General features: G+C 43.1%; 1 protein-coding gene across 1 annotated transcript in view; it reads right to left on the bottom strand.

Annotated features, from left to right (window-relative positions):
* Positions 1-12,669: 12,669 nt before the first annotated feature.
* The window catches only part of PDXK (pyridoxal kinase), a 42,241-nt gene continuing 29,259 nt past the window's right edge, over positions 12,670-25,651 (bottom strand). Inside the window, exons 4-11 of the mRNA XM_084226563.1 lie at positions 25,355-25,438; positions 23,623-23,669; positions 22,674-22,759; positions 21,798-21,843; positions 19,251-19,362; positions 18,165-18,301; positions 17,564-17,630; positions 12,670-16,822 (exon numbers count right to left, since the gene is read on the bottom strand). Of these exons, the coding sequence (XP_084082689.1) occupies positions 16,710-16,822; positions 17,564-17,630; positions 18,165-18,301; positions 19,251-19,362; positions 21,798-21,843; positions 22,674-22,759; positions 23,623-23,669; positions 25,355-25,438 (692 nt within the window). The 3' untranslated portion in view covers positions 12,670-16,709. The remainder of the gene's footprint in view (positions 16,823-17,563; positions 17,631-18,164; positions 18,302-19,250; positions 19,363-21,797; positions 21,844-22,673; positions 22,760-23,622; positions 23,670-25,354; positions 25,439-25,651) is intronic.

Raw genomic sequence — 25,651 nt, 5'->3', positions numbered from 1 at the left:
GAATATCAGGAGGGAATAGCATGCACAGCCTGGATTCAGGCAGCATTTGTACCAGCTGTGGGAGCTCACTCAAGGATTTAATGTGCTCTCTTCTCTCCAGTTTATCTGTTCCACCGGCTCAGGATGTCACCCTGCTTGTTGTCAGATGGAATGGGGTGGGGTTTGGGCTCTGATTCTCTCACTCCACCCTGAGGTCCTGTAGCCTCTCCTGGTTTTATTCTGAGTTTGGCTCCATGTTGTCTTCCCTCTTTTTATTATTGCCAGGGTGCCCCTGTATTCTTCCATCCATTCTTCAGGGGATGTTATTTCTCTAATCTGTGCAGTGTCTGGGGGATCAGGACCCTGCATACTCCTCACCTCAAACTTTCTTTCCAACTTTTTGGTTTTTTTCTCCTTTTTTCCCCGTTTTCTTCTGCCCAGTTTTCAAAGACAGTGACAACTCAGCTGCTTTCCTGCCTTCTATTTCTTCCTTTAGCTCCTGTTCCCTTTTATTATCATCCTTCAGGAACTGCCTAACATTTTACCAACAATTCCATTTCCCTCCTGTGTGTGATCCCTGGCCACCTTCAGGTGCTCTCCCACAGCTTCCCAGTCGTGCCAGCCATCACAAGTGCACCCTCCTGAGGGTTCAGGACTTGGATTCCTTCCATGCTTTTGTAAGGAATCAGGGATATCTCTTGCCATCCTGCCCACTCTGCTGATTTGTTATGCATTAGTGGTTTCAGGTTGCTCAAAGTTTCACCACCAAAGGTATTGGCAGAAATAGGTTAAATATGAATTTGTGAAAGTGGGGCTTGACAAAATCTGATGGCAAGGGTCACTCTATTGCTTACTACACTGATGAAGCACACAAAGGAAAATTGAGTTTAAATTGACTTAGGATGATTTACACACAGACTGAAGATGCAAAAGGTCAAGGGCAACCCTCCCATTGACCAGAGAGGACCCTCCTTTACCCCCTAAACCCCTGATAAAGCTTAGGTGAGCTAGGTCCAACCTTAGTCTCAGACTTCATCAATAGTTTTTCTCTAAAAAAACTTTATTTAGCAGCACTTAATCATTGACTAAACATTTATGGAGGGAATCAATAGGATTTACTGCAGTCACAATAGGGATTTAATTATAGATCTGAGATCCCAATGTTTATACTATACTTGCTATAGGGATTTCAATCGACACATGCACACACACAAAGGAAAAAAATAAAGAGAAATATATGTATGAAGGAGTCAATATATGAAGGCATTCCTGTTAAAAATCCCTTTTGAGTTCAGTTAAATACTTCAAACATCTTGGTATTTCTCAAGGGGTGAGGGTGGAGCTTTGAGGAGTGAGGAATTTCATCCCAGGCCTTGTCAGCTTTTGATGGCCATCCTCTGAGTATGGAAAACCTGGAGATTGGAGAGCTCCAAGAGGTGTCCTATCTCTTGCTCTTCTTGCTAATCCAGCCCACATTCTTTAGTCCTTTCATCAGCTTCCTCTCAAACAGAGAGTTTCCAAATTTCCAGGCCTTTATCTCCTCTCTATCTTCTGGTTACTCCAACACTCTTGAAAGGTCATAAATTTAAGATCCCAGATATCCAATCTTCAACTCCCTTTGCCTTTGTTTATTGAAGATTGTCAGGGTTAGTTTCAGCAAACCTGAGGTTTGGGTGATTTCATCATCAAAGTAACAACAAGGATCTGTGAAGAAACTCCCAAGTGCTCATACAGGCACTGGCAAGATGATGCAAATTGGGATCATTTCTGGCTGCTCCCTCTGCCCTCCCCGGGGCTTATAAAAGATTTCCCCAGGCTGACAATTCTGAGGTGGGGTAAGAGCCTTCCAGAAAAATTGAAGAAACCCCCAGTCATTTCATAATAAATCAAGACCAAAATCAATTTATAATCATTGAGGTCATGAGTTAATGCTTTGGGTTGAGTCCCCTAATTTTAGAGCCACTTTGCAGATCTCCTCTCTCAGCCTTCCCTTGGCCTTTTGCAAGCCCCCACGGGCTGTGTAGCACCTAATTTAAAATGTCACTTAGGGATGCAAAAAGGATAAAAGAGCTTTCCAAGGGTCAAATTCTGTCTTCCTCCCCAGGGCTCTCATTCTGTGCTGCAGCTCCTGTGCTCAGGACAGCACCCAGGACTGTCCTGTGTCCTCAAAATCAGCACTTTAGGAGAATGCCCATTAATTGCTGAAGCACAGCCTGGAATTCTTGAGTAGCCAGCACCCTGGGGAGGGATGAGCACTCCCAGCCTGCCACAGCAGCACCAGCAGGAGCTGGGATTTCCCATGGGGCTGAAGCTTTGTGCAGGGTTTGCTCAGCAAGGTCAAATCTGATAGAGAGACTGGAGGGAGCTCTCTCAAAAGGAGGGGAGCCTTTTGCTTTATTCTGATTTGTCCTGTGTTTCTGCATTGGAGGACACAGTCTCAAGCTATGTCAGGGAAGGGACAGGTTGGATATTAGGGAAAAAATTCTTCACAGAAAGAATAATAAAGTACTGGAATGCTCTTCCCAGGGAGGTGGCAGAATCACCATCTCTGGATGTGTTTAAAAAAGCCTGGACATGGCCCTTGGTGCTACAGTCCAGCTGAGGTGTTGGGGCACAGGTTGGACTCGATGATCTTAGAGGTCTCTTCCAACCTCATTTTTCTGTGATCTTTATTCTAGTGACAATTGGCCATTTTAAGATTAATTTTGTTTAGTCTGGGGCAGCTTCCTCAGTCAGTTGGGGCAATTTTCTCTTATGGCTGGGAAGAGTCATTCGCTTCTCAGGGGAAAACTCACCAGCTTCAGTTCAAATGCTTGTGAGAGACTTTGGGAGGAAGGGAGAAGGGGTAGGTGGGGTTGGCCTGGGGATGGCCATTTTTAACAAGGGGGGGAAAAAAACTCCACTGTCCTGCTGTGCTTTGGAAGAGTTGCCCAGCTGGGCTGCCTGGAGGGAGTGAAGCACTGCCATGATAGACCAGAAAAATGCAAATGACTCCCCTGCATTTTTATACAGCTTTGAAATAAACAAAAAAAAATATTAGGTAATAAATTATAAACATTATAATAATTATAAATAAATATTATTAGAAAGAATGATAAACACTTACAAATAACTATATAAATAATTATAAATAACTATTATTAATAAACACTTATTTTATTAATAATATAAACTTAATACAAATTATATAAATAAATATTTTAAAAATTTATAATAAATTTTAAAAATCAATTTTCTACATTAAATACGCCATAAAAAGGCAACTTTATTTTGAACATATAGAAACAAAATTTAGACTTTTCTTTTTTAAGGCTACCTTTTTTCCTTCTTTTTACATTTTTGTCCAATTAACATTGTGGATATTCTCCTGCACATTTCCAGGGCACCATGCCCTAGTTTCAAAAGGTTTTTCCCACTCACCTTCAACAATTCTGGGTTTCCAAGTAGACACCTCTTGGGTTTATCCATCTCAGGCAGGGAGGAGCACCCCCACCTCAGAGGGGGAAGAGCAGCCCAGGTTTTGGGGGGTTCCTGGGGGGTCTCTGGGGAGGGGGAGCAGAGAGGGAGCAGCTCCCTCTCCCTGGAGCAGGGGGACAGAACAGGGAATCCATTCCCCTGCCAGGTGCTCTGCAGGTCTGGTTCGCCCAGGTTTGACCATGGCAGAGGTGAAGTCAGACATTTCCTGCTGATCTCATCAATCAGCAGCTGCACCATTGCCCAGCTATTCACCACTGCTCCTTCCTGTGCTCTGCAGGAAGCCTTTGACAGGCAATAAAACAATCCCTGTGCAGTGTGGTGGGGTAAGCCAGCTCTACCCAGACTCTCTGAGAGTGTTCCCCAAAGGCAGGGCTGGGGGACAAGGCACCTCCCTCCTCCAGAATCATTCCAAAACCCCCATGTCCCTGGTGCCAAGAGAAACAACCCACTCACTCCTTAACCTCGTTTATCTGTCTGTATGAACTGAGGATCTCACTGTCTGTCTTTACAAGGCCCGAGGCAATTTCTTAAATATCTGTGCCCTCCTTCCAGCCCTTTGCCCCTGCTCTATTCCTGGCAGCCTGATGCCTCAGGAAACTGATCCAGCTGAAAAGCAATCCCACTTTTGGCTGGCTGTGGTTTCCAGCAGGATCAGCTCCTTGAAACAGCTCGCTGTGGGCTCCCTTGGCAGCTGAAGGGAGAGCTCTGAACCCAGCCCCTCAGCTGCTTTGAGCCATGTGCATTTCACCAGCAGCAGGTGGAAATTTCACTACACACCTGAAAACTTTGTCTGTCCCTGCCCCTGCCACCCCGACCCATCCAAGGCACCTCTGTGGCAGCCAATGCTGCTTCTCTGTCTGCTGCAAGAACCTGAATTGTGTCAAGGGGGTGAAAAAGCCTCAAGAGTACTAAAGAATCATTCAGATCCAGGGAATAACACAGGTGACCTCTAAAAGTGTGCCTTAGATTATTTGGGCATGTTTGCTCTTACTGATAAGGGCACCTGGGTTTTTTTTTTGCAGTAGTGATTTAGCAAACTGTCATTTAAATATTAAACACAAAGCCCAACCTTTACTGGCATTAATAGAGTTGGGTTTTGCACTCTGGCAGCCTTGTTGGTGTGAAAAATGCGTATTTTATGATTGGCTTTTTGCACATATTAAAATGAATATTATATGTGTTGTGTTAAAAAGTAATGCTGTGTTAATTGTCTTAAGTAGTGTGTTCAATATAGTTTTAGGTTATAAAAAATGTTAAAATAGGAACTATGCCATGTAGGATACTTTTTTTAAAGAAAGGACTTACAGCGAAACAGCAGCCACAGGACATCTAAATCTTTCAGAGAAAAAGAATTTATTGCTCTCTTATCAGAAGAACTGAACTTCTTCCCGCCTCCAAGGTGCTGTTAGGATTAGGAGGAAGAAGGTGATGATGACCAGACAGAATCCTTTATTTGAATGGAATTGATGCATCATGTATAAAGTGTATGAATATGCAACAGGCTGTTGTTTTTAAGGGTTAATCCTCTGTTAAGGTGTGTCCTTTTTCAGGCTTGTGCTGCCCAGAAAAAGGTACCCAGACCATCCATAACTCTTTACTTTTATTGTCTCATATTGTCCTAATTCAAATTGTCTAAATTATTATTACTCTAATTGTATTACTATTTTTATAACCATTTTATCACTACTAAACCTTTAAAATTTTAAAAACAAGTGATTGGCGTTTTTCACATTGGTCACCAGCACAGCCCAAAACCCCCAGCTGGAGGACCCCAGGCTGAAGAAGGCACCTGAAAGTGTTGGTGCTGCATCATCAGCCAGGACCCAGGTGTGAAATGCTGGATGCTGGTACCAGTGAAGGGGGATGTTAAATCCCTCCCTGGATTCCCTGCAGCTGAGGTATTGCTGACAGCAGATTTAATTGCCTTTGTCCTAGCAGGCAGCTAATGAGCATTATGAATAATGCCGTGGCTTTCCAGCCCTCCTGAAGCCATTTGTGGGACCTGACTCATAATTCAGCCTGAATCAAAAGGCTGCCAACCTCCTCTATTACCCTTCTGTTCAGCCTTTATGCTTATTATCCAGACTAGTCTTTGGGGGGGCAATGGGATAGGGAGGTGGTAGTAGCTTTTGTTATTTCACTAAAATTCCTCTTGGTTATGTGGCCTGTAATGATCTTCTGCTGTATTTGCAACTAAACTTACTAAGCAAAGGAAAAGAGGGGTGAAAAGAAGTCCATCAGGGGTAACCAGCCTGCTCCATGGGGAGGGCTGGGCTCTGGGCAGTCACAGTTCATGGCTGGGACAGGGATGTGAGGCTCCAGCCCCTTTCATCCTCAGCAGCACTCCTGGGGCATGAGCAGGGCATGCAGAGCTCAAAGGCAGAATGGGCCTTTCTGTCGCAGGTGAACTCCCTGCTCAGAAGCCAAGTCACATCCAAAAATTCTCCCCAGAGTCACACCCACCTCCTGAGTCTTTTCCTCCTTACATTTTGTTCCCCCTGGCAGTCTGGTCTCTGCACCACCACGGCACCACTCAAACCTGCCCCAAGGGGACAGCAAGAGCCGTGTTTCTCACCCAGTTCCTGATCCTCAGCTCTCCCAGCTGCCCCAGTGACAGACCTGGCTGCCCCAGTGACCTCCTTTTTTTCAGGAGACATTCCTTTTTTTTCTTCACAGACCCCCTGGGGTATGTAGATAAATACAGATATAGAGGGATACAGACAGATACCACAGAATCTCAGAATGGTTTGGGTTGGATCTCAAATATCATCTAGTTCCAACCCCCTGCCATGGACAGGGACATCTTTCACCAGACCAGGTTGCTCAGAGCCTCATCCAGCCTGGCCTTGAACACTTCCAGGCTGGATGGAGCCCTGAGCATCCATACAGATGGATGGAGCTCTGGACACATCTCTGTATAAAACCTGATGTGTGCATCTCTTTGCCTGTGTGCACCCATGTGAATTGATCATGTTATCATGGATTTATAATTAAGTCACTGTTATAATTGTAGCTAATCCTATTGAGCCATTTTTTAGGTGTTAAATTAGTTGATGATTAAGAGTTGCTAACCCCCTCTGCACCCTTATCTTTCTGTACCCGTATCTTTTACCCACTTACCCTTCTGCATCTCTGGTCTCTGTGTAAATCATCCTAAATTGACTCTAATCTGATTTTCTTACATGTGCTTCATCCATGGCCTAAGTAATAGAGTTCCTTTGCCACTGAACTCTAATGATTAAAGTTGAACTCTCATAAATTCATATTAAAACCTGCTTCTTGCCAACACCTCTGACAAAAGTGGCTCTTTGAGTGCCTTCACTGCTCATTCTCACAGGGCTGTGAAGAGGGAGCAGCCTCAGCACTTTCCCCTAAAATATTCAAATCTTTTCAGATCCTTCCTTCCCCAGCTGCTGTTTGTATGAGAAATAGGAGAAACAAACAGTTGAAGTGGAAGCATTGGGCAGCTCCCAGAGCTCTGATATCCGGTTTTGGTGACACCTGGAATGTGTCCCACCTTGGGAGTGCTGGGATGGAGGGTACAGGGTCAGGAGAGGTGTAAGGCAGAGGTTGTGATGAGGTTGCAGGTTGTGATGATGTGGTTCAGAGCCTTGCAGTGGGGACTGGGGGGGATGGAAAAGACAGGAAATTTGCAGTGGGTGTTCATTACTGATGGCCCAGCACCAATGAGTTATTCTGTAGGCACTTAGGAGAAGCTTCTGGACCTTTATCCCTGTGGAAGATTTCAACTTCCCAGACCAGCTGGGAATATCATTCTCCCAAGATGACCAGATCTTGGAAACTCCTGACTTTTGTAGGAGGTAAATTCTTATCACAGTGAGACAATGGCAAAGATGCCCCCCTAGACCTGCTCTTTGTGGCTAAGCACAGGACTTTAGGGGATGTAGTGGTTTTTGGCTGCCATGGCCAGAGCAAAATGACAGAGTATGAAATATTCAGTGTAATGAGAAAAAAGGATGGCAGCTGCTACCCTGGACTGCAGGAGAGCAAATTTTAAGCTATGCAAAGAGCTGTTTTAATGGAGTACACTCAGAATCTGCTTCTGAGGGTTTAGGTCAGACTTTAGGAACCACCTTTTAGAACCACCGGAGCAGACTAATCCACTGTGGTTTGAGTCAAGCACGTGGAGCAGAAGGTCAGCTTGGCTGAACAGGGAACTCCTCATGGAGCTCAACAGGAAAAAGAAATCATGCAAGGTCAGGATTCAGAGGAAGAGCACAGAGCTGTGGCTCACATGTGCAGGGAGAAGACACAAAAAGCCAAAGCTCCATTAGAGTTGAAAGAGAAACATCACCAAGAAAAAAATACAGAGACCCATGTTTAGGAAAGGAAATGTATTTTATTGAAAAAAAAAAAATTACATTTCACTTATACACCATGAAAATACTGAGTTGTGTGTTATTTTCATAAGAAGAGGTCAAGACTTGCACAAGAAAACCACATTCTTTATTACAGCATTACTCCATGAGATGAGGCTCTGGTGGCATCTGCACTGGGTGTTTTCACTAAACAGTAGAGCAGGGCTAAATGTGCTTTGGGCAAAAACCCTAAATATTGGCCTCTTCCAGGTGCTACTGCCCATTGAAGACATGGCACTCATTTGGTCAATACTGAATTATTTCAGAATTCGAGACAAATCTCATATTTCTCTACTCACATAGGTCCTAGGCAAATTCATAGCTACCCCTCCCCTCCATTTTTAACAATCTTGATTTGTTTTCCACATTCAGCCAGATATAAGCATGTTAAAGCAGTGTATGGGCTGCCAATCTCCCAGAAAGAAAACATCACTGAAAGGGGATGCATTGCACCAACAAACCCTGACAGCAAATGGCAGCATCCCTGGATGGTGCTGAATTCTCCAGGGTTTCCTCCCATCACTGCAGCTCCAGCAGCAAGCCCGAGTTTCCTCCCTACCAAGGCATGAATTCACACCTAGCAGCTGTCAGGCACTGCTGTACCAAATGCAGGACAGGAGAGCCTGCAGGTGGCATCCCAATGCCATCTGTCACAGCTGTGTCCCAAGGACTCTGCTCTGCTCCATCACACCTCTGAAAGCCCCTGTGAACTAGAGACCTCTGGGGTGAAATGTCTCATCAATCTGTCGATGAAAATGAGTATTAATGCCACATAAATTCTCAGGTAACTGCCCCTATTTATTTATAGATTTATTGATGTCATTTTTTTCTTGCTTAAAGGGGGTGGGAAGGAAAAGAGGCAGATCTGGACAACTCTGACACCATTCAAGGGCTGTGAAAACAAACTGGACATTTTCTCCACCTGGATCTCCCCATTACATTCCCTATTTAGAGCACTGATTTATTCAATGCTATTTTCTGCTCTGCTAGGCACAAGCATCACACAGATCATTAAGAACAGCCACACCAAATTTTTTAGTACTATAATATTTTTGCTACACTGGGGATGGGATGGATTGAGAACACCAAACTCTGATTATTGAATCACCAGCTCTTCCTTCAAGTACTTCACTCACAAAGATTTCTTTTCTTTACCACTAACCATGCAGCTCTGCAATTAGGTCCTGCTCAGCCAGCACCTCACTGCCAGGGAGAGACAACTCCACTCTCCCTCCTTTTGAGCAGCTGCATTTTCCCAGACCCTCTCCAGCAGCAGCATGGGCACTCATCTGTTCCCAGCATGAGGAGGTTAAGGGAACTAAAGATTAAAACTTCAGGAGTTTTGGCTGGATGAATTCCCCATTGATTTTACCTCCCTTGTTATGGGGAGAGGCAAATTAGGGACAGCAGAGATGGTGGGAGAGGAAGGTTAGGGCACAGTTTTGTGGTGTAGCTGAGATGGACAAGTTAGATCTACCACAGCAGCTGGTAATTCTCTCTTTTGTGCTTTCTTCCCAAAAGCACAAAAGCCAAGCCTGAATCATCTGAATAATGCACTTCCAGAGTCTCCTGGCTCTCCATGGCCTGCAGAAGAAATCTAAGGGAATGACACCATGTCCAGGGAAGCAGGGGGCTGTGCACCAGGAGCTTCTGTGTGCACAGAGAGCTGTGCTGAACCACAGCCTTGGGATGGAACTGCCCAACAAAGCAAACAGCTCCAACCTCAGCTCAGAGTAACTCCTCCACATTTCCCCCACAGGAGGATGCAGGCAAAACAGTCCCTCTGCCACCAGCACAGGGACACTGCACCCACACATTCCCAGGGGAGGAAAGCCAGGCACAACAAACCCCCAGCACTGCTGTTCCCTGCCACAGCCTCCCTCCTCAGCAATGCATTATTCATTTCAGTGACATTTCTACTGCTAACTTAGCAAAGCAGAAGTGCTTCTTTTTTAACACATCCAGGAAATTGGGAACTCTCGGGAGAAAAACTCAGGATAAATTCTCCTCTACTTTTCGCAGTGGTGATTTATTCACAAGAGTGGTGAGGATGCTGCCATGTTAAATTAAAAGGGACATAAAAAGTGATGCTCAGTTTTGCCAAATCATCAACTGCTCTGGTAGGTAATGACATTTATCATAGGACAATGCTCCAAAAACTCCTTTATGATGCAGACCCTTGTGCTTTTCACAGAGACCTTGAAGTTCAATCAAAAAAATTAATCTGGACAGTTGTGCTTTAGCCCTGGTCTCCCAGCCATAAGAAACAAAGACTCACTATGCTTAGCAAGATGAACAAATCCTGCTCTGGTTTTGAACCCTGTGAGCAGCTTTGCCTTTTGACTGAATGGGATTTTATCAGAAACTCATCTCTCCTGAAAGGTATTTATGAATTTGAATTCAGAACAAACAACTGAAATTCTTCACGCTATTACAGCTGACACAATACAAGGAGAAATCTTTACTTTCCCCATTCCTGTGCACAAGCTGTGAATTAGCTGGGTCAGCTCCATACAATGAAACAAGCCATTTTTGTTCCATCTCTTGCCTTGTCCATGTTGCTATCAAGCACTTTTAAGACGTCCCTGTCTTATTTAGTTAAATAAACAAACCCATACCCAATTTTTAACCTGACCTAGATGTATTTGAAACTTCTTTCTGGTGCAAAATTCCAGGCTTGTGCCACAAAGCTTACCTGATTTTAAGGTGGATAAGGTAGCAATATTTAGGGTTTTCTTTTTATACAATGGTTATCTACCATCCTATTGCCTCTCTCTACAAGGTAGAAGCCTTACTGCAGGAAGGATACAACTTGTAATGGCCAACCAGAAAAATACACAAACACTAGAAAGCCTACAGTTTCATTAGAAATTAAATCATTTGCTATTACACAGAAATTCATTGTTTTTCTGGCACAGAGTAGTTGAATTACTACACACACCTCAAGGACAATCATTTAAGATGTGTAAACAGATAACAGGTCCACCTAGTCAGTACAAAGCACCACACAAACTTTTAAGTACATAGAAAGTTTGCTCATAAATATTTCTTTGTTTAACAATTCAGCACTAAAAAAATATTACTTAAAAAGGCATCTTTTATTAAGTTATTCAGTTTGTCCAGGGCTGGTGGGGTTGTACTATCCCTACTATATTACAGCCACCTGACTCTCTTTCCAAACCATTTTACTTCTCTGGAAGAAAAGGCTACGTGTGGCTGGGACCCAAAGCTTCAGCACAATCTATAAAAATATAATTCTTTAAGACCTTCTGCTCACATCCTGAAGGCCTACTCAGCCAGCCCCCAAATTCTGTTTCCCACCCCTACCACATTGCAAATAAAGCTTCAACATACACACACACACACACAGAGTACATAAATTACACTCTTCTACACACAGATTTTTTTTCTAAACAGCAATGCAACCACGAGGGCAATAGGTAAGTGTGATTTCAGTGGTAACATATGGCACAGCCTTCTCATATTGCTGGTTTTCTCTCTCTGAATAATGTGCTGCCTTATTCACTGCTCTGCACGCTGGGGGATTTATTACCATTATTTGTGGAGGCACTGAATCAGGAATGTGCACATTTAGGAGCATCCCACCTGCCTCGAGGCCCTCTGCTGTCAGAGCAGCAAAAGCAGCAAACTGGTGGCACTGGGGCTGTCACCTGGCACTGGGTTCCTGGTGAAGCAGATGGGAGTTTTCCCTGTCTGTTGAATGCCACACCACATTCCTCCCTTCTGGGAAATGGTGAGAACTGCTGGGTCTCTCCTGAAGCAGTGCCCTGGCAGCAGCAGCCCTTTGCTCAGGGCACACTCCTCCAGTGGCTGATTGAACCTTGGGGGTGTACATGAAATCTGCTCCTGCATGCATGTACAAACTCACTGCTTTACTCATTTATTGACAATAATGCACATTAAAGAGTTTTCATTTCTTTGAAATAGCTATTTTTGGGCTGTGATTGAACATCTCAAAGCTCAGTTTCCATGGCTGACAAATGTCTCTAATGGAGGTGTTTTAGAAAGCTACAGAACTGCTCAGCAGGCTCTCACTTACCAGGAACATGAAGAACATGTGCCTTCAGGAAGAACAGCTCTCTGGATATCTAATCCTGGCATTCTACAATGACTACAGCCAGTAAAGCAGCGAGGGGATGTAAAAGGGATCTGCTTCCCTTTATCAAGAAATATTTTAATACCAGAGTGACCAGAATTTGGAACATGTCTCAGCTTTTAAAAGCATTCTTCACCTGGACAAGAACCTTTACTTGGGAGAGGTGGTTTTTTCTTCAGTATAAATAGAAACCAAACCTCTGCAGGACACAAGTGGAATGACACAGCACTTCCTGCTCTCCTTAACCTGGATCCCTGCTCTCCTCCTGCAAACCACCACGCTGGCAGGGACACTGCTGAGTGCTGGCAGAAGCTCCTGTTCCCACATGAGGAACATTTGTTTCCCACTCTACAGCCCTGTGTGCTCTGCCCTACAAGGTGAAGGTAAAAATTCAGTGAGTGCAGTGCAGTTAAACGCTGCACAAGGAAGAGATCTCAAAATGAGTTATGGTTCTTACTCCAAGCCCCTCTTCTCACCTTGTTTGCAGGAAAAAAGAGCACAGCACAATGAGGTCCTACACATACAAATAAGAGGGATGCAAGGGAGTGGTGCAGAATACCAGAGATTTTCTTCCCATGAAACCTCTTTAAAAAAATAAATTAAGACAACAAGGATGTTACTCACTTCCACATCTTACAGTAAGATGATTACAGGGCACAAATGTGCTCTCTTCCATTACCTACCCTTTCTCTATGCTAGGACATAACTAAGGAAACATTTAATTACATCCACTTTATTCAGCAAGACTATCAAACCATTCTTGTGCTGTTTAATTCTGAAATGATTAACATATTTAAAAATAGGATCTAAACAATTTGTGTGTGCACAGTATAATAAAGGTAGATGCTTTTATTACAATCTTCCTTGCCACATATTTTAAAATAAAATTAATCAATACAATCACCATAACAGTCTCAGACAACAAATTAACACCATCCAATCAAGACACAGTTAAGATACTCAAAAGGCAGTATGAGTAGATGGAAACCTTGGTCCTCCAATTCTTTTGTGAAACACATGGATGATGGATTTCTCCCCATCTGAGATAAAAATCAGCACACAAACAACAATTCATACTGCAGGTTTCTGAAGTGTTTCTATTGAGTGTGAGTAGCACTGATTTTAGCACAATGTCTTTATGCACATCTCAATTCTCAGCATGTGGAGACTAATCCAGGCCCAGAGTAGAATGGTTTGTAAGCAACTTTTGGTCTCTCCTGCACAGGTGGCTCCAAAAACGAGTGGGTGGATTTGAACAGTGGCCACAGGCACTGCAAATCACTCCAGGAAGAGGGGATCTGACACAGATTAACTCCAGAATGGAGAAAGAATGTGAGGGCAGTCGAGTGGACACAAAGCATTCACCTCTCCCACACCTCCAAGTGCTGCAGCAGGAGAAGCCTCCTGTGCCTCTGAGCTCACACAGGTGGCAGTGAAGCCACCAGTGCCCAGCAGGTGAGGGCTGCACTGCTGGGTGACACACTTCACACTCCCAGGATGGCCAGGGAAGGTTATCCATTATTACAGACTCCACCTCTGGGCTAAAGTGCTTGTTCTCCTGCCATCAGTTAGGATCTAAGCTAGTTTAGATTCATCTTTTATTTTTAACTAAAGGTTTGCAAGTGAATCAGACAATGCTGGTCAGTCTCCTCCAAGCCCCTAAATAAATAGTGGGCACTGCCTGACACTGAGACAGCTGCATAAGAAGGACAGCAGGAACTCAGAAAAAGAGACAGGTATAATATGCAGGAGAGGAGGGAATGAAATATTAGACAGGACTGTGCTGAGTCTTTGAATTTTGTTCTGCACATGAGCTTTGTGTAACTCTAAACAAATAAAACTGTGTACCTTGACATTCAAAAATACCTGTTAGCCTACTGTGGCTACAAAACATTAGCTACAGAATATATTTACAGATCATTTCTGATGTTTGTTCCTGGCAAGAGATGTTAAGCCAAATTCTTCACTGAAGATATAAACCTGACCTAATTTAGATCAGGTCAGTGGGAGTTTAAAGCAGGTATCACATGAGCAGCCCTCAGGGACTCAAGCAGATGAAGCCAGCAGCTACAGGATCCAGCTACTGTGAAATAGAACTTTTGCAAATTGAGCACATTAGGATGAATATTTTCTTTTTTTTTTTTTTTTTTTTTAACATGGGTATGTCACAGATTCAGAGGAATTGCTGAACAGATCCATTCTCTGAAGAAGTGGGAAAAGATTACACCTGACAGGTGTAAACTGCTCCAACAAACATATCACTTTGGATTTCATGTCAAGATCATGGCTCATCGTGGTTTATAATTAAAATCTTGTTTGCAAGGTAGCTCTAAGCTTCCCAAATTCCAAGCTTCTTTATTTCAGAGAAAACAGCCCTTGCCTTTCTCTCAATCCTCTTGTGAAGTCTGTTTATTCTAATAAACAAAAAATAAATTGTGCTGTCTCACACTTACTAAATGGGCATTGACCATTGTCTGTACAGGCAGGGAAGTTCAGGATGTTGATCCCTTCTTCCTAAGAGGATAGCAGGGATTATACACTTCCACATGAAATAGTCTAATTTTAAAAGATTAATAAACTCACGGTTATGCTTGGAAAATGGCATGCAGCACTTGGTTAATCAATGTTAGAAACAGTTAAAATCCTTCTCGTGTTCAACTGCTGAAACATATCACCAGCTACAGTATTTAAATATCTTTGCTGAACACAAGTATCTCAAAAGAGGTAACTGTCCTCCTGGCACAGCTGCCCAAGCAAACAGCAGCTTATCTAAAAAGGGGGAAATATTATTATGAGTATTTTCCACCCCATCTGGAAGTTTGTGTTGCAGGGAGAACAAAATTTAAAACTGTAGTGCTGCAAAGAAAGGTTGTTTCATGTGCTCAGAGAATCATGGAATGGCTGAGGTGGGAAGGGACCTCTGGAGATCTTCTGCTCCAACCTCTGAGCAAGCAGGGCCAAGTAGAGCAGGTGCTCAGGGCCATGTTCAGTCAGCACCTGAGTGTCTCCAAGAACAGAGACTCCACAACCTCTCTGGGCACCCTGTGCCAGTGTTTGATTGCCTTCACAGTGAATCACATTTTTCTAACGTTTAAATGGATTTTCCTGTATTTAAATTGTGCTCCTGTCTATTTATCACTTCCTTGGGCACCACTGGGAAGAGCCTGGTTCCCTCTTCCCTACTTCCCATCAGACATTTGTACACACTGTCAAGGAAGGTCACATCTTCTTACAGGTTGGGTAGCAGCCATGAGCTCACACCTCTGTTATTGACTGCTGATTTTAGCAACTGTGCACAACACCAAAATTATTATTGCTAGAAAGTTATTTCATTACAGTGGTTACTAAAAACTGGCAGTAGAGTCCCATTTTGTAGATAAATTCCTGCTGATTTTTTTTCCTTAAATTCTCAAGTAACATAATTTTTTTTTCACTTTTGATGCCAAATGAAGGAGAGGAACTCAATCAGAAATGCAATTTCCATCCCCTTGTGTAGTCTGAGACAAGTAAAGCTCCTCAGCTTGATCTGGATTTAACACCACAGTGGACTTTATCTTGGGACAAGCAAGAGCCTGGATCCCATACAGAAATCCTACACAAGTGTGAGTGTCCAATACCTGTCATAGACCTGCCCTGCTGCTTTAGTATGTGCTATGATCCACAGGACACTGAAATGATTAAAAATCCTGTTCTGAAGCCTTACCAAGCAGAATTGTGCATTAATAATAATTATTATTATGTATTTCTGTAATCTCTAATTGGTGTTGCTTGCAGAGACTTTATGAACAAGTTAATTTTTCTGTTTCACTGCATTTGGTAAACATGTGTAACTGACCAGATCTTACTAAATCAAAATACTCCTTTTGCCACATTGCTGAGGCTGCCAGCAGTGCTCACTAATGTTAAGTGAAGTGCCCATGTAGCTTCTAAGTGCATCCACCCACAAAGAACAAATCAAGGCAGCCAGCTTCCAGGGTAAGAGCTGCTTTCTTTTTTACCCTTAGTTAAAAAAGAATCAAACCTGGCCTCAGAGGCCACCCTTCTAACCAGTGGCACTGAATAAAGGCATGATCTTGATGAAGATGTTTCTGGAGCAGCTTTTGGAGGAAAAATCATGTGGGCACCCATGGACATGAGAAATAAGCAGCCAGAACCTGTGACAACTGAAACTGTGCAGCTGTTCATGGACAAGAAACAGGAGCAGAGATCAGCAACATGAATGACACCTCAAGGTCACTTCAGAGTACTGAACATGCCAAACATCTTCAGAGTACTCCTACACACGAGCAGAACTGTGTGTGTAGCTTTAACCCTGCTTAGTTTCATAGCAGCTGAGATACTGAATACCAGGGTAGGTACCCAGGTACCTCCAGGAAAAGGGAGCATGGAGCCAGCTCCATTGGCACTAGATGCCATCTTGAAATACATTTTCCAGTCAGTCAAGCATTCCATTAGCAAATTCACATCTACAGTCTTTGGCAAGGCAGGAACATTGCTCTCTTGCCCTGGGTAATCACACGGACTAAGTGAATCTGACAGACATTGGGATACCTGGGAATATGCTTCAATGCACACTAACTGTTCTGGTTTTAAAACTGAGCAAGGCCAGCACATATGTTTGAGAGTGGATATCTGCCTATGCTGGGCACTATTTCATGAAAGTCAGGTTTCTGTCACAGATCTAAGGCAAATATTACAATTTACAGGAAAGAAATGAGGACATCAATACATTGTGCGTTATTGGAGACGTGGAGCCTTTATAACACGGTGGCTTTCACTATGATCTCTGGGTTTTCTATGTCCTTTTTGCTTTGGACCATTCTCAGTTCCAGCTGGGCTGAGTTTGGTTTGTTTCCTTCTCCAGCTTGCACTAAAAAGATGACATCAGAATGTCATTAAAAACAGCAGTATTACATTACAAAGTTACATTGTTCTGTCACCCCACCATTTTCTCTACCTGCCTCCCTTCCCCATTCCCCCTTATTGTTCCCTGCTAAAGGCTTCCAAGGTGGAAAATCCAGGTCAGCACTGATTTCTTATCACCACTTTCCCCCACCTCTCTCCAGGAAAGAAACACAGCTCTGCTCTTAATTAGAAAGTCACACAGACATGCTCAGAGAACCCACAGATTTCCTTAAGAACTGAAAGATGGGAACTCCAAGGGGAGAGAAGCTGAAAAAAAATCACTCCTCACATGGGCCAACACAGCCAAGAAGCTCTGATTAGCTGATAAACCCCTGTCAGTGCTAAACACACACTCAGAGGGACACTGGGTGAGCTACACTGGAGCAGGAGCTCTTTGGCACACCAAACTCTGCATCTCCTTGGGTTCTGCCAGGTTTGCAGAGCTGACTCAGGCACAGTCAGCACGATTGTCACCCAGCACAAGCTAAACAGTGACATCTGCAGTCAGCTCTGGTCAAAAATGGCCCTGGAGGACACAGCAGGAACATGCAGACAAAACTAACAAGATCTCATTCTGTAAATTCTCTGCCTGCCTCTGCAGTGAGGGGATGCCTTTAGTCAGGAAAGCCAGAAAGCTCCTGGAATATTTCTTCTGATGCCAATGCAGACAGAACACAGGAACGAGGTCTGGATGAATTTAATTTACCTTTTGCACTCTTAATGGTCCTTTGCAGAACATGCTGCATGGCTGACACAGTCTTTTCACATGCCACCTGCAACAACATATTCAGTGTTAGGTAAAACTTCAGCTACCTACTTTAATATTACTTAATTTTCCTTAATATTATTTCAAAAACACTGCTATTAAGAGGAAAACATGACTGACAAAACAAACATAATGACAGCTATGCAATTCTCCCTAAAGAGGTATTAGAAATCATAATTGTATCAAGGACTCTGTGTCCTTAAGGGAAAGAAACAGAAAAATTGATTGGAGAAATTATTTTAGTGCTTATTATGAAGTGAGGATAAAAAATGTAATTGTAAACATGGATGCAGTCTGTCTCTCTAGAAAGAACAACATCTTATTTGGCAAAATTACAAAATCAATCTAACTGAAATATGACTGTTTATAATGTCTGTTTTGGCCAAAGGAAAATTCTGTGGCTTTTTCTCTGAGGTGAGGAAAAAAAAAAAAGCCAAAACAGAAGGCAATATTTAAATAATGCCACAGATCAAAAGTTTTTTAAAAAATTCAAGAGAAACAAGGTCTAAACTTGCAGAGAGATGTGTAACTTCTCCCCCACCTTCAAATTGTTTGGGTGCTTGTGTGTCCATGCCAGAAGCATAGCAGCAAACAAGTCTCCTGTTCCCACAAAGACAGCATCCACTTTGGGAGACTCCACTCGAATTCTTTGTGTTATCCTGGTACCATCTGCTTTAGCTACAACACAGATCCACAGTTAAATGACAGACCCAGCCACTAATACAACAGCAATCACTGGAATTTAAAAAGAAATATTTTTAAAAGTCATCATCACATTTGAATTCCTTTGCTGTTTGGAACATAAAGGAGAATTGTAAACTTTGTACCAGCTCTTTTGAAAGGCACAGCCTTCCAAAACTTGGCCAGCTTGGGACAGCATTTACAACTTCTGTACTGTAAATACTTCATTTAAGAGGAAGGAGGGAGCTACCACCTTCATTTTTCATCCCTCATAACTGTGCCCTTCTCAGGTGGAAACACTGTGTGAACACACAGTGAATCCTGGTGTTCAGGTGAATCCTGGTGTTCTGACAGTACACAAGGGGACATAGAGAAGAAGCAGGAGGGTGTTTTTATAACCCATCAAGGGAGGAACAAAAGCATTCAAACATGCCAAGTTCCTGTTTTACATCCTTCCTACCAGGGTCAGTACCAGGGGCTGCAAGAGTCCCAGTAAACCTCACCTAGGACAGACATCCTCCTCCTCCTCTGCCCAGGAGCTGCACAAAGCTCAGGCCTGGGCACCTGAGCCATGGTGCAGATATTCCTGTGTACAGCCCTGCTCTCCTGAGGCACTTCCTGAATTTTCCAGGTTCATCTCAGACCAGGCTTGCCTCCCTAACTCTGGACTGTCACTGGGACCTGTCTGCCACCAGCCTCCTGTCCTGCTGACCTTATTCAGGTCCCATGGGTGGGGACAGAGTCCTGCCAGGGCTGTGACACACTCAGCTCTTGGAGCAGCCCATCTCACCACTCCTGATATTTATTACTGCAGGACAAGGGGCTCACTAAGGACTCTGTGCTCCTTCCATGCAGATGGGCCTGATGGAGCTCCTCCTTCAAGGAGTAACTGCAAGCACAGACAGGTTAGAAGAGAGCACAGGTAAGGAAGGAGCTCTTCACTTACTTTTTCTGTGGCTTCCCAGAGCAATCAGGTAGTCATTTCCTAGAGGTGCCTGTAGATCTGAGCTTGTGATCACCACAGTCTCTGGTCCCATGGCGTGGAGCATATCCATTACCTTTCAGTGTACAACAAGGCAGGAATCAGTGACTGCAATATGTGTGGATTAAACTTTCATTCATAGTACTGAGGATTTTTAACAAACACCTTATTTTGGCATCTTTTGTAAAGAAAAAAAAAACCAGTCTATATTCAAATAATCCACTTGAATTAGGAGCATTACTTTGAACTAGGGGAATCAAAGCATCAACATTTAAATGTACACAATTGTTAAAATACACAAGCATTTTTGTTTGTGTTATCTTTGGATGCTCCTCTGGAAAGAATACTCTGTTTCAGCTGTGATCAGAATTTTTGCCTGCATCATGTTTTCAGAACATATTATCAAAAGAATAAGAGGATAAATATACAGACACGTCCACCTGAGCTGGCATCTTGAAGCATATTCCAGAGAGCCAGCAACTCCAGGTCATGAAATCTTATTTAGCTGCTACTTTTAGAGTTACCAAAAATTAAAACAGCTAAATCAGAGGCAGAAGTGTGTCTATCTCAATCTTCTTTTCTCATTCTGTTTCAACCCCCAAACTACAGCTGTAAATTATATACCTCTGCAGATGGATTTCCACTCTGTGTGTTCCTCACTTAAACTCATTAATACTCTACTCCTGACATCACAATTGGTTGTTACAGACAAAAGTGATTTTGATTTCACAGAAAAAAGAATGACTTCAATAATGAGTTTGGTATAAAACATGGATAAAATATTAATTCTCCCAGAAGAGTTTAACTAAAAACCCTCTCAGGCTAGCTATGACTCATGAGCAGCTGAATGATAAGGATTTATTTCTGCTGGTTTTTAATACTTTATTGCTTTTCTTTCTTGCCTAAGCCTCCAAGTTTCTTCAGCTGTCAGACCTCTTTGCACAGACATCAGTGGGGTTTTGGAGGAGCAGTAAATCCACCAGCACACACGGACACCATCAGTCTGTGCAGGAATATGAAACTAAATTTCATTTCACAGTCACAAATCACCAGGACCCTAATCTCCACTGTCTCTAGTTGTAGGACTTAGTCCTTTCTACATTAATATTACATCATATTAATTTGATGTTAGAAGACACTGCTGTCATCACAGGTCTTGTTAAGGAAAGGAAAGCAAGCATGAAATCATGGAAATCAATGCCAGAATTCCTACCACCTTTAAAAGGGGACAAATTCCAGCAGGGATTATTACTCAGACCCACATATGACATGCAGCTGGAAACACAGACAGATTAAAGTATAATATCCTGCAAACAACTTCTTTAAAAATGTTTCCATTTCTAAGTATAATTCCACCTCTTTGGGAGAGATTTTTTTTAAAGCCCATCACAAATCAAAGCCATGGCATTAATCAGTCAGAAGACTAATTGGCAAAACTGTTTAGCACATGCAACTCAGGTTTGCAGCTGAAAGATGCAAATTTAAAACTAATGGCTGCTCAGCTAATTATGTTCTTCTCAAAACTGGTTCCAGTGGTGAGATGAGGACAGAAGAACTGAGTTGCAGGTTGCTGTTACTGGCACAAAGCACAGCTCATCACCCTCACCCAGCAGAGTGGGGTAATGCAGAACTGGGGGCAGTGGAAATTCAAAGAGATGAGATCTCTGTAGCTGCTTCCTGCTGTGAAGGGATGGTGACCAACCCTTGCTGTTTGATGTTGCTACAGCAAAAAAACAACAAACATTTGGGCTGACAGACCCCCAGCTAATCTCCAGGGTGCCACTGCAGCTGCTGCTTGTTTACAGATTTTGTGTTCTTTTGAAGTTCAAAACCAAACTGAAGGGAATTACATCAGTCCATTATGAAAGCACTTGAGTAGCCAACAAGACAAAGAGCTCAGCCCTTCTCAAGACATCAATAAAAGTGTATTTCTATTTTGTCCTTCACCACCAAGCCCTACATGTTTTTATTTTCTTCACTTTGTGTGAAAGGGCAAATCATTACACCTCCATGCAATTTATTTGCAGGCCATCTATCAGCTCTGTATGGCAATGACAGCAGCTGTCAATGCTGTGGATTTATCTGGGAGAATGAGGAAAAGCTGTCCTCGCACTAAGCATTGCAGAATGTGGACAGCAGAGCCTCAGAGAGGTTCCTAATGCCTGGGGTTCCCCTGGGGTTTTCACCCCAACCAATGATACCCACAGAGCTGGCAGTGTCTGAGTATTTGCCACCTGTGCTGCTGCCACTCCTCCTTCACTGCAGAAAGCAAGTTCAGAGAGATGTACTCACTACCACTGTAATCCCTTCATCTGGATCACAGAAACTTTTGGGAAGCTTCTTTGGAATTCTGACACTAAAACAGGAAATCTTTTGTGCCTGAAGTGTTCCAGCTTTAATGATAAACACATGGCAAGGACAGAGGCCAAAGTGACTCCAAGGCTGAAGGCAAAGCATTGCAGGCAGGAATGCAGAGAGAGATGTCACACACCCCACCCTCTGCCCACTTACCTCCAGTGCATCTTTTTCTGTGTAAATCTTCCTGCCTGTGAGTAACCTGAGAATGAAACAGAAGCCTTAAAAGAGCAGGAATTCTCCAGGCAGTGTCTGTTTGTTTGCCCTTTCAGAGGAGGAGAGCTGGGACTGCACCAAACAGGCCAAACCCATCTGGAGCTCCACGGTCTGCTGGCCCAGACCTCAGTGTTTGAGAGCTACATGCACAGACACAGTGCACTCCCAGCAGTCCTACCCTGCCTCCTCCAGAGATCCCTGCAGCACAAAAATTCCCTCCTGAGCGTTTTCTCTCCCTCTCCCATGTAGCTGCTCCCTCCCCTTTAGGGCACAGCCTGTGCTGTACCACCAGAGATTATCTCCTGACCAAAGAGTCACAGCTGTGTAGACAGGACAGGCAGGAGACATTTAAATTCTTAGCTCCCCTGAGATGTTGCCATGATGGTAATTCTGAATTTTTTTTTTGGGGGGGGGGGGGGCTGGGGAGGGAATTTGAACCAAACTATTTCAGTTCTGATATTGTGGCACATAATAAAAATGTTCACAGGAATAGGTAAGGATGGGGAAGGTACTTTTTTAACCTGTCTGGTGATTAAAAAGAGGCCTCTGGTGATAATAAGAAATAATCATGAAAATGAGACACTGAAGAAAACAAGAAAAATATTTTTGTCACATAACTCCTGGATTTTTTATTGCTTTCAACATGCAGTAATTGAGGTAATCTGAAAAACACCACTTAAAACTAACAGCTAAAACTCAAAACCCAACACATACATACATAAGGCACTATATTGAGACAAATAACATTAAGGGGTATCAGTGTTCCCGGCTTTTTTCCACAAGTTTATTTGGCTAGAAAAAGAAATAAGCACTTACTCTGCTTCAAACTGGTTAGGAGTGATGATATCTGCAACAGGTACAACTTTGTCCCTGTAGACTGGCAGGAGATCCTTGGGCACATACTGGGGAGAAAAAAACAGTGTCAGAAGTTGTCAGCAGTGTCTGAGATGTGGGACTGCAGCTCTCCCTCCCTCAACCACCACTCCTGCTGCCACTGAGTAACCTGACAGCTCCAAGATCTGCAAGTGCAGTGGCAGAGCATCCTCCAGCTGGGGACACTGGCACCAACAGCCCTTTCTTCCCTGGAAGGGATGGGAAGCACCATTTTTAAGAAGATAGACCTAAACTGGCAGCATTAAAGGGAAAGGAACTTTCAAGTTCTCTCTCACCAAGGTGAATCAGCAGCATCAGGAAACAGTGCCCCATCTCACTCATGTCCTTACCTCCAAACCAAGATGTTATGTTCAAAAATTTCTGATTAAAAATGAATGGGTTTTTTGTCAGTGTGCAGCCTGGTATTGGCACATGGAACCTTTCTGTCACTGATCCCAGCCCAGAGCCCAACAGCTGAAATAAAGTCATCTTCATTTAGGTTCCAGGGCTGTGTCAATTCCCAGGATGACTGACAGTGGCAGCCAAGCTACCAGCCAGAACACAGCTCTGGACAGATGATGAGAGAACTCCAGAGGGACAGGGATGGGGAGCAGAGGGATATTTTCCTGTGGACAGGGTCTGTATACCCTCTGTTGTATCAGGAAAGAGGCAGAAATAATCCCAGGACTAGATAGCTGTCATTCTTTCCAGATACCAATCTCATTCAAAACCAAGAAATTTAAGTACAAACTTACTTCATGCTGGGATCCAAAGCCACACTTAACTAAAGCACCTTTTTTTGTTGTTGTTGTTTAAAAAAAAAATAAATCTTTTTACACCTCTCTATCACAAACATTCACTACACAGAGAATCCAAGCAGAAGAGTACTCACCATAGAGCCTTCTCCATTCCACTTGTCACCCATCACTGGATCACACACTGGAAAAAATTTAGGTTTAGAAATAGGGTACAGTTATAAAGATCCTGGTGGGAGGGAGAAATTTTAGGTAACAGTGGTGGCTACAGAACAGCATTGAGCACCTCCTAGCTTACACACTCTCACAGCTCTTGGAGCACACTGAAATTTTTATCTGGTGGCTACCAATTTTGAAAGAGTAGGTCATGTGTCTTAAAAGTTGTCTGGAATGGTAATGTGGAGGGGAGAAACCTGGGAGAAGCTAACAGCTCTGAAAAGAGCCTTATTTTTACTTTAGTGTGAAAAAATATATTCCAAATGTACACAGCAAAATGCTGTGTGTGTATTAAATAAAGAAATAAGACAATTCATGCCAGAGTACTTGGTGTAATGATATTAACACATGTTTGGCACAGCTTCTGGATCACCAGCAGTACTAACAACACATTCCAAGAGTCCTCAGTGAGGATGGGAACAGCCTAGCCCTGCACTTCAAAAAGGAACACTGTTCATTGTATTGAAAGATCTTTAAGCAAGATCAAAAAGAAGCACAAATCCAAAGATATCAAATCAATGTCAGTATTTCAGGAAGTTTCTATGAGTAAAAAGAGGGCAATTTGTTTGACATTTTAAAAATGTTTTCTTTACATTAGAATCTATTTATTAAGCATACAGGATCTTAGAAGACTCGTTGTGATCTCACCACCTGACCACTTCCTTCCTGCTCTACACAGTGAGATGTCTCTTTCTGCTCAGATTCCAAAAGACTCTTCAGCTTTCACACAAGGCTATGAAGAATTTGACAATCCAATAGTGTAAATAAAGGCTAAAAAGCAACAAAACCTAGACAAGATTTCTCTGCTATATTTTGCTAATTAAGACCTATGCTTTGTTAATTTTAAGTCAGGTATCACTGCTCAGTACAGTACCCTGCAAATCCTGCCAATCATTCTAGATGTTTCCTGGCTACACTGTTTACTGAGCATGAAGATGACAGCTCAAACCATCATTCCCAGCTTTTTATCCCCCTAAATCCTCACTGATTTGCCCTGTCAGATGAAATTCTAGCCTGGTTATGTATGTTCAAAATTCCCAAAACACTCAGGAGAGGAAGGAAGGCAAGAGAAGAAACCTGTTCTCCCAGGTTGAAGCCTGATGTGACATACTAGTGACAACAGCTGCTGGAGCCTCCTGCTCCCTGGACAGTCCTAGGGAATATTAGAAAGCAGCAGAGCTAAAAAAAAGGCCTGGAGTTCAAGGTAAATCATGAAACTTTTGAGGCAAAGCAGGACATTTCTGGGATGTGACATGGAGTCATGGCAGGGTGACATGGGAGAGCCTGTCCTGCTCTGGCTGACTTGGAAATCAAGGAGAGGCTTCAGCTGCCAGCACACACAGCCTCTGAACTAGCAGCTGCAGCAGCTGGCTGGGAATTTGATTTTTTCCTGGATACAGACAACCAGTCCTCAAGGCACACTCTCCTTTGGATGGCATAATGCAAGAACCACACTGAAAGGCAGAAAATAGAGAGATAAAAACCCAACTCCCTGACCACCTAAAGCTGAAATGAAACATCACTGGAGGCCCAGCTGGCTCCAGACAGACCAGAACTGTTGTGGAACATCAGAACAGTGTTTCCATCCTAAAATGTGACAATGATGAGCATCCTCAATGAGGGAGCAGGAAGGATTATAATGCACATCCTTACCATACACGAGGTTAGAATTCTGTTGCTTCAACTCCTGGACAATATCCACCACCATTGCAAGAAATGATGTGTCTCTTGTATACCCTTACAAGGAAAAAAAAAAAAAAGACACCTTTGAAGTCCAATTTCATGAATGCTTTTGCTGTTTTTAGTTTTAAATAGGAATGCTGCAGACTTCTCATTCTTTGGATAAATGCATTTTTAGAACAGAGGTATTTCAGTAGTTGACTCAGGAATAACAGGTTGGAATACAAATTCAGACAGTGCTTGCACAACTACAAGTATAACCTTAAAAAT

Source organism: Fringilla coelebs (assembly GCF_963513975.1).
Source record: "Fringilla coelebs genome assembly, chromosome: 2".
Classification (NCBI taxonomy): Eukaryota; Metazoa; Chordata; class Aves; order Passeriformes; family Fringillidae; genus Fringilla; species Fringilla coelebs.
Note: the sequence above shows the minus strand (reverse complement) of the source record. Positions and strands in the feature narration are given on the sequence as shown.